The sequence below is a fragment of the Bufo gargarizans genome, chromosome 4 (assembly GCF_014858855.1).
Source record: "Bufo gargarizans isolate SCDJY-AF-19 chromosome 4, ASM1485885v1, whole genome shotgun sequence".
Taxonomy (NCBI): domain Eukaryota; kingdom Metazoa; phylum Chordata; class Amphibia; order Anura; family Bufonidae; genus Bufo; species Bufo gargarizans.
Window position 1 is genome coordinate 144,007,598 of NC_058083.1, and position 9,539 is coordinate 144,017,136.

At 41.3% G+C, this 9,539-nt stretch overlaps 1 protein-coding gene across 1 annotated transcript in view; it reads left to right on the top strand.

Moving 5' to 3' along the window:
• MED12L (mediator complex subunit 12L) overlaps nucleotides 1-9,539 on the top strand; it is a 648,568-nt gene that overhangs the window by 117,254 nt on the left and 521,775 nt on the right. The window contains exons 14-15 of the mRNA XM_044291042.1: nucleotides 914-1,018; nucleotides 7,634-7,798. Coding sequence (XP_044146977.1) covers nucleotides 914-1,018; nucleotides 7,634-7,798 — 270 coding nt within the window. The remainder of the gene's footprint in view (nucleotides 1-913; nucleotides 1,019-7,633; nucleotides 7,799-9,539) is intronic.

A 9,539-nucleotide genomic window follows, 5' to 3' on the forward strand; every position in this document is an offset into this window, starting at 1 on the left:
CATCTAATGGGAGAAATACATGAAAAATACATGTGAGCAGCCACAAGACATAGGCATACATGTCTGTTACCAGATGGTTGGGGGCCGCACAGAATGATATCAAGGGCCGCATGTGGCCCCCGGGCCGCAGGTTGTGCACCCCTGCTTTAGAGGGTCACCAGCAGTCCCTTGCTCCTAATGTTTTTGAGGGTCACCAGCAGGCTATCAATCATAATTTTTCAAGGGTGTGTATGATGCCCTCCTTTATGTGTAATAAAGGGTGTATTTGAGTGCTGGTTCCTTGTAATTTTTGGCAGCCCTTTTCCATAGTGCATAGGCTTTATGAGTGTAGGAGTCCCACTACCTGAACAATTGTACCACAATGTGAATGAGGCCCACTTTTCTGTGATATACAGGTTGTATCGGAGTGCCTCTTCCTTGTAATTTTTGGCAGCACTTGCACTTAATATACAAGTAAATATACAGGAAAGAATGTTTCCTAACAATTTTTTCTCCAAAATTGATTTAATCTTCGGTTTAGTGCGTATTATTGTCAGTCTGTAAAAATGACGTGCATTCTCGGACAACATCGTTCCCAGAAGAGACCTGGGAGTCCAATATGCATCCAGACATCCTCCCCATGTTGTTCCCGAACCATTTCAGTGGTGTTTCTATCAATTTCTGACCTTCTACTATGAACCAGACACCCTCCCCTCTTCATAGCAGGGGGTGCGTGGTTTAATGCTTGGGTTCTCCAATTGACTTCCATTGTTTCGCTCATGTATATAATTTATATTTATTTTATATAACTCAGACAATCCCTTTAAATATTATCTGAAGACAATTATCAGGTTGTTTTTTTTTCCTTTTTTTTGTAGCATTGTTAATTTTATATCGACTAATGTTAAGTTAAACAATTTGATGGTATCCCTAGGAACAAGGCTTGGGAGACCAAATGGAGATTGACTCGGGCGCAGCCCACCTCTTTGACGACATTGAGAAAAATAACTTCAAAACAGACTTTGGCTCAGAATTTCCAGTACGTTTATCTGTAAGATCACAAATGTTAATTTAATCTATGTGAACATTATTGTGTGTACAGTGTGTCAGTTTAGGTCCACTTTTTCAGTCTTGGTAATTGCACATAATCGGTTCTTATAATATATAAATTTAGAGGAGCACTACATAAAGGCCATCATGCACATTAGGGCTCATGCACACGAACGTTGTTTCCACTTCAATGGGGCCATAAAAGATGCGGACAGCGTGTGCTGTTCGCCTCCGCTACCCCATTCCATGGGCCCGAAAAAAATAAAAATAAAAAGAACATACTGTGCCATCCGTGTTTTTCAGATCCGAAATTTGTGTACTGCAAAACATGGTGTGGTCATGTGCATAAGCCATTGGAGTATTGTCCGCCAAAGTCGCAATTTTCAGTGGGACCATCAGCAGACAATCTGTGTGTGAGGAGCTTCTGATTCTTCTATAACAGATGATATTAGGAAACATTGGGCATGTTGAATTTCTACACCAGATTGTTTTGTTCTCATGGAAGATAATTTACCTTTTGGAGGTTTCTGCTTGTGGCTTTCTTCTTTTTCCATGCTGAAAACCCGTACAAACATGGCCAAGCTTGTATGTGTATTGGGGAGTCAGGAGTGAGCACTCAGTCAATGTCTATTGAAGGTGTATGGGCACCAATAGCTAGAGCCTTGTGTTTTAACCCCTTCCTGACCACCATACGGCTATTTTCATCAGCGTTTGGGACCTGAGTGGAGCGGGCGCCATAGCTGCAGGGTGCCTACTGTTTCAGTTTTCAGCAGCTGAATGCTGAAACCCGGATGCGTGCGCTTCCGGGTGTGCTTCGCTCCCCCCCCCCCGGCAGGGATCGGGGGAGCCGTGGTGTGTTAGCAGCAGCCCCTATCCTGTGAGAGAGAGTAATTGAGTATGGAGGTGCTAAAGCATTGGAGACTATGAGAAAAGCAATCTAATGGGAACTATTAAAAAAAGTGTATAAAAAAGTATAAAGTATTAATAAATAAAAAATTGGAAAATATAAAAATTCTAATCACCCCCTTTTCCTCAAAATGGGGAATAAAAATAAATAAAAACATACATCATAGGTATCTTGGTGTGCAAAAATGCCTATACTATTAAAATATAAAAACTTTTAACCCATACGGTAACCGGCAAAATGGAAAAAAGTCAAAACGGCCTAATCACCGTTTTTTCAGTTGCTTCTTCTCCCCAAAAAAAAAACATTAAACATTTAAACACCTAATCATATCATCAAAGAGAGCATGTACACTTGCTTCAAAGCCTTTTACTATGGCACCTAAATACATAGGTTTACTACAGTGTTAAAACAAACCTTACTCTACAGATAAAGTAACAGAACCAAATTTACTACCTACTGTAGATATGGTACCAGAACCAAAGTTACTACACAGATAGGACAACATTACCAAGCTCACTGCATAGATTCGGTAACAAAATTAAAGTTTTTTTTTTTACTGATGTCTAGTGATGAGCGGCAGGGTCAATATTCAAATTTGCTATATTTTATGAATATTTGGGCAAATATTCTTCATATATTAGCAAATTCGTGATTATTTTCTTGATTGCGAAAATCGGCAATGTAATATGCGCGCAATACAGGCGTGGGTCACTATTGCTAGATTTTTCAAGCTGCTAGAAGTTTCCTGAGACTGGAGAAAATGGTTGGCAAGGCAGAACATTACAATAACTTTATATGCAGATAGAGTGCTCCAATATATTTGCGATTGCGCAAATTGGCAATTAATGATGCGCATATTTTTGTGCAATACGTGCAACTTCACATTTTAACAGGTCTGATTACGTATTACTGATTGGTGCAGTAAGTATTGTTGTGAACTTGTGACATCACAGCACTATGTCTGTCTGTATGTATCTATGGACAGCAGAACCTATCAGCTACACTATATCACTATCTAACCTACACTGACTCCCACGATCTCCCGCGATCTGTATTATATACAGGTCCTTCTCAAAAAATTAGCATATTGTGATAAAGTTCATTATTTTCTGTAATGTACTGATAAACATTAGACTTTCATATATTTTAGATTCATTACACACCAACTGAAGTAGTTCAAGCCTTTTATTGTTTTAATATTGATGATTTTGACATACAGCTCATGAAAACCCAAATTTCCTATCTAAAAAAATTAGCATATTTCATCCGACCAATAAAAGAAAAGTGTTTTTAATGCAAAAAAGTCAACCTTCAAATAATTATGTTCAGTTATGCACTCAATACTTGGTCGGGAATCCTTTTGCAGAAATGACTGCTTCAATGCCGCGTGGCATGGAGGCAATCAGCCTGTGGCACTGCTGAGGTGTTATGGAGGCCCAGGATGCTTCGATAGCGGCCTTAAGGTCATCCAGAGTGTTGGGTCTTGCGTCTCTCAACTTTCTCTTCCCAATATCCCACAGATTCTCTATGGGGTTCAGGTCAGGAGAGTTGGCAGGCCAATTGAGCACAGTAATACCATGGTCAGTAAACCATTTACCAGTGGTTTTGGCACTGTGAGCAGGTGCCAGGTCGTGCTGAAAAATGAAATCTTCATCTCCATAAAGCTTTTCAGCAGATGGAAGCGTGAAGTGCTCCAAAATCTCCTGATAGCTAGCTGTATTGACCCTGCCCTTGATAAAACACAGTGGACCAACACCAGCAGCTGACATGGCACCCCAGACCATCACTGACTGTGGGTACTTGACACTGGACTTCAGGCATTTTGGCATTTCCCTCTCCCCAGTCTTCCTCCAGACTCTGGCACCTTGATTTCCGAATGACATGCAAAATTTGCTTTCATCCGAAAAAAGTACTTTGGACCACTGAGCAACAGTCCAGTGCTGCTTCTCTGTAGCCCAGGTCAGGCGCTTCTGCCGCTGTTTCTGGTTCAAAAGTGGCTTGACCTGGGGAATGCAACACCTGTAGCCCATTTTTGGCTCTGGATGTTTCTACTCCAGACTCAGTCCACTGCTTCCGCAGGTCCCCCAAGGTCTGGAATCGGTCCTTCTCCACAATCTTCCTCAGGGTCCGGTCACCTCTTCCCGTTGTGCAGCGTTTTCTGCCACATTTTTTCCTTCCCAAAGACTTCCCACTGAGGTGCCTTGATAAAGCACTCTGGGAACAGCCTATTCGTTCAGAAATTTCTTTCTGTGTCTTACCCTCTTGCTTGAGGGTGTCAATGATGGCCTTCTGGACAGCAGTCAGGTCGGCAGTCTTACCCATGATTGCGGTTTTGAGTAATGAACCAGGCTGGGAGTTTTTAAAAGCCTCAGGAATCTTTTGCAGGTGTTTAGAGTTAATTAGTTGATTCAGATGATTAAGTTAATAGCTCGTTTAGAGAACCTTTTCATGATATGCTAATTTTTTTAGATAGGAATTTGGGTTTTTCATGAGCTGTATGCCAAAATCATCAATATTAAAACAATAAAAGGCTTGAACTACTTCAGTTGGTGTGTAATGAATCTAAAATATATGAAAGTCTAATGATTATCAGTACATTACAGAAAATAATGAACTTTATCACAATATGCTAATTCTTTTAGAAGGACCTGTATACAGTTGTGTTCAAAATTATTCAACCCCCACTGAAATTGAATGTTTTGGCCAGTTTGACATTGATTTTGATCATTTTAGTCATCTTGTTTACAATTAAATCAAAGAGGCACTTGTAAGTCAGACAAATATAACATAACATTTATAATGAAATAACCACAATAACCACAAATGTCTTTTCTGTGCTCACATCATTATCAATTTTATTCAACCCCCAAGTGACATTCAATCTTAGTACTTAGTACAACATCCTTTTCCAGTTATAACAGCTTTTAAACGTGAAGAATAGCTTGACACAAGTGTCTTGCAGCGATCTACTGGTATCTTTGCCCATTCTTCATGGGCAAAAGCCTCCAGTTCAGTCACATTCTTAGGCTTGCGCGCTGCAACTGCTTTCTTTAAGTCCCACCAGAGGTTCTTAATCGGATTTAAGTCTGGTGACTGCGATGGCCACTTCAAAATGTTCCAGCCTTTAATCTGCAACCATGCTGTAGTGGACTTGGAGGTATGCTTGGGATCATTGTCCTGTTGAAAGGTCCAACGTCTCCCAAGCCTCAGGTTTGTGACGGACTGCATCACATTTTCAGCCAATATCTTCTGGTACTGAAGAGAATTCATGGTACCTTGCACACGCTGAAGCTTCCCTGTACCTGTAGAAGCAAAACAGCCCCAAAGCATGATTGACCCCCCGCCATGCTTCACAGTAGGCAAGGTGTTCTTTTCTTCATAGGCCTTGTTCTTCCTCCTCCAAACATAGCGTTGATCCATGGGCCCAAACAGTTCTAATTTTGTTTCATCAGTCCACAGAACACTATCCCAAAACTTTTTGTGGTTTGTCCACATGACTTTTGGCATACTGCAGTCGACTCTTCTTATTTTTTGGAGACAGCAAGGGGGTGCGCCTGGGAGTTCTGGCATGGAGGCCTTATTGTCTGAGCTGAAACTTCAGTACCCACATCTGACAAATCTTTTTTCAGTTCCTCAGCAGTCACACGGGGACTTTTCTCCTCTTTGCGCTTCAGGTAGTGCACAGCAGTCGAAGTCAGCATCTTCTTTCTGCCACGACCAGGTTGCGTTTCAACAGTGCCCTTTGCTTTGAATTTGCAAATGATGCTTCCTATGGTGTCTCTTGGTATGTTTAACATCTTTGCAATCTTCTTATAGCCATTGCCCTTCTTGTGAAGAGAAATCACCTCTTCTCTTGTCTTCCTGGACCATTCTCTTGACTTCACCATGTTTGTAAACACACCAGTAAATGTCTAGAAGGAGCTGAGTATCACAGTCCTTTTAAATCTGCCTAATTGGTGCTTATTATGCTTGATTGCTGCTCCTTGACATCCACAAGTGATTCCAATACCTGATCGAAAACACTTGAATGAACCTCTGTTCTTAAGAGTGGTAGTCTTTAAGGGGTTGAATAATTGTGTCAATAAAGAAATCACAAAAAAAAAACATTTAATACTGTATTACAAAAACAATTGATGTCATTTTAGTTGCATTTGGTTCTTTAAAAAGTCCTTGTAAGATTTCATTCTGAACACAATTACAAATGTACACTAAAATCCCTAAAACCCTTTACAGCATTGGGGGTTGAATAATTTTGAACACAACTGTATATCAGCTAACTACATATCTAATGTAATGACACAGGAAAGCAGAGAGCTCAGCAATAACACTGCTGTCTATCTCAGAACTGCAAAATACTGCATACAAGGGCTGCTGGGGAGATTCTTATATAATAAGAGGTAGGCAGCTTTCCCATTGGTTGCTAGAGATGTTGCTAAGCTCTGACAAAGACATTGCAGCCTTCTCATTGGCCCACAAGCAAGAAGGGAAGTTACTGATGAAAAAAAAATCTAGAATATTTGAGAATACGAATATATAGCACTATATTCTAAATCTTTGCAAATTCTTGAAGTGCCGATATTCGCAATTCGAATACTCCGCCCAACACTACTGATGACATATGGTATCCTATGGATAGGTCATCAGTATCTAATCGGTGGGGGTCCGACACCTTGGACCCTGCAGATCAGCTGTTTGAGAAGGCAACGGTGCTCACAGTGGCCTAGGAGCAGCTCAGCCCCATTCAAGTGAATGAGACTGAGTGCGATACCAAACACAGGTGCTATACTATGAATGGCGCTGTGCTACCACCACTGCCTTCTTAAAATAGCTGGGTCCCAGGTGTTGGAACCCACTGATCAGATACTGATGTCCTATCCAGAGGATAGGTATCCAGAGGCCGTTCTCATGGCATACTCTGGTTCCTGTTGGGACTGTAGTCATGTCAGGTTCATAGTTCAGCCAAACACTGGCCTCAATGGTCACTTGTGTGTGAATGGCACGTGACTAACAGGGTTGTGGCCCATCTGATTGAAGGAGTGTGTAGAAAGAATCTTCTGGGGAAACATGGGCAGATGTCGGATCCAGCGGTTTTTCTAAAGCTATAGAGCGGCAGACGTGGGAAAGACATGGGAAGCAGAGCTACCTAGCGGTAGGGCAGATTCTCAGGTGGCACATGGTTGAACTACACCTTATTAGGCTGGTAATTTTAGTTTTATGATATACAGTATCACTGTATAAGTAATAGAAATAAGCACAAGTAATGGAAGCAAACTATTTTAGTCATCTGGGACCAGCCAATCAAACCCCTGCAGCTTTGAGAAAAATAATTATAATCTATTTAGACAAAGTATTAAAACAGATAAAAAAATAGCACCAACTTAATTTCAGCACTGGATATCGGAAAGCCGGACTCCTATGGCCCTCCTAAAAATGACAATAGCAATCAGCAACACGTGAATCATTATTAACATATTCACATGATAATAATGTTCATCCAGCTGGCCCGTAAAAGTTTGCATGAACAAGAAATAGAAAAAAGTACAACAAACAAGGTAGATTAATAATTATTCTGTTGACGTACATTTCACCTATGGAGGAAAATCTGATGGCCAGTGTCAAACTCTGGTTTTTACTGCAGTCTCATTATAGCATCTATCATGCCTACTAAATAGCTTTTAACTTGTATGTGAATTCTAGATATTTTCGCCGGTGTCTGGAGACTGCCATAATTACGACTCTCCATCACTTCAAAGAAGAGTTTCAGCTTCAAGTGAAAAATCTGTAAAACAAGAAATGATTTTCCCTTCTACTTACGAGCTTCTACGCCATTTACAGTATGCAACTCACTTTCCCATTCCTCTGGTAAGTGCTTTTTTTGTTTTTTTCAGTGGGAGGACGTTTCAGTGCAAGAGGCAACAGGCAATTTAATGCTTCATGAATGTATTGTAAAGCAAAGTGGTTTTCATGAAATGTCACAAGTTCTCTCATCTTCTCAGCTTTCACATAAGCTCATTGCTTAGTAATACTCCGACTTCATTTTATCTCTGCGTCTTTGCCCCTTGTCTTTTTTTAACTTGTTTTAAACTGTTTTCTGCTTATAAAATACAGAACCAAAGATTTTATTGAATAATGTCCAAAGCACTGCCTCAGGGCAGTGTCTATACATATAGTAGGTGAAGTAGGTGAAAAGACTACATATTGATTTATTCATTTATTTACATTGCTTATATAGTGCCAACATATTATCTTACAGGCTTTGTCTGTCCTAGGAGCCAACAACTGCAATTTTCCTAACCTGTGCCCATTAAAAAATAAAACAAAACACTGCACTCACCTGCCTGTGGTCCTACCATGCCCGTGCTCCTGCCTCGTTCCCAGCTGCATCCTGTCCCCGCAAGACCAGGAAGAAACTTGGTTCCATGACTGATGCGGCTAATCACTGGCAATGACATGTTGTTCAACCACATGTGACTGCTGAGGCCATTGTTTGGCTTCAGTGGTCATGGGACCGAGCCACTTCTTGGTCCTATGGGAACAGAAGCCGCTAAGAACAGAGCAGCAGCGAAGGCATGGCAGAACCACAGACAGATATCCTTTTTTTTTAATGGGACACAGGTCAGGAACATTGGGGTTGTGGACTTCTAGGTTAGACAGCCTCTTTAAGTTTTACTAAAATCTTACAATGTTAGTATTTTGGTTCCACAGGGGTCGTATTGTGTGCTGCACTGTGGTATTTGGTTCTGCTGAGGTGATATTGTGTGCTGCACTATGGTATTTTTGACCCCAACTGTTCGAGTTGTCCCTGTTTACTTGTGTTAGCCTTGCCTTCTTTCAATTTGGACCAAACTACAACATGGGGCCACTTTTATTTTTTCCAGGACCACTTTAAGTTCCCAGTCCAGCCACATTAAGTTCCCAGTTCGCCCCAGCTGCACTTTTCAGCTCTATCCACTGCACAATGGACGGAGCTGTGTAGTTCTGGTGCTACAATAAACAGCTGAACAGCAAAGGTGTTGGATGTCAGATATTCAGAAAAGGCCACCAATATCAAAATACTGGAAACCTGTTTAAAGAGTGTGTCTAACTTTTTGTAATGTGTTTTTGGCCTCCCCTCCATGCCAGACCTCTGAAGGGAAGAATACTTACCTGCTCCCCTCCTTTTCCAGCTACTTTGATCCACGACTGTGTTGGCTGTGCCCGCTGTGCTCTGGTCCCCGCTTGTAAACTTCTGAAAGTTGCACGTCACTGGTCACCTGCCACTGGGGGACACATCACCATTGCCATCAGTCATTGGCTGCAGCAGCACATGTTACCCCTGTCCATTCCAAAAGTTTACAAGTGGAGACCAGAGTGCAGTGAATGCAGAGGTAGACTGAAAGAGCCAGAACCAAGCAGAGGTGAGCGAGTAAGTATGCTTTCCTCCACAGGTTCGGCAGTGGAAGGGTGGAAGGATTAAAAAGTTGGACAACTGTTTTAATTTCGCAGAAAATGTAAATGAATGTAGATTAGCTACTTATGTGTCCTATTAACATAGGGCTAAGAATACATTCACATGTGTCAGATTTGCTGCTAGAATTTCTGTAAGATCTTTTAATTGTCTGAA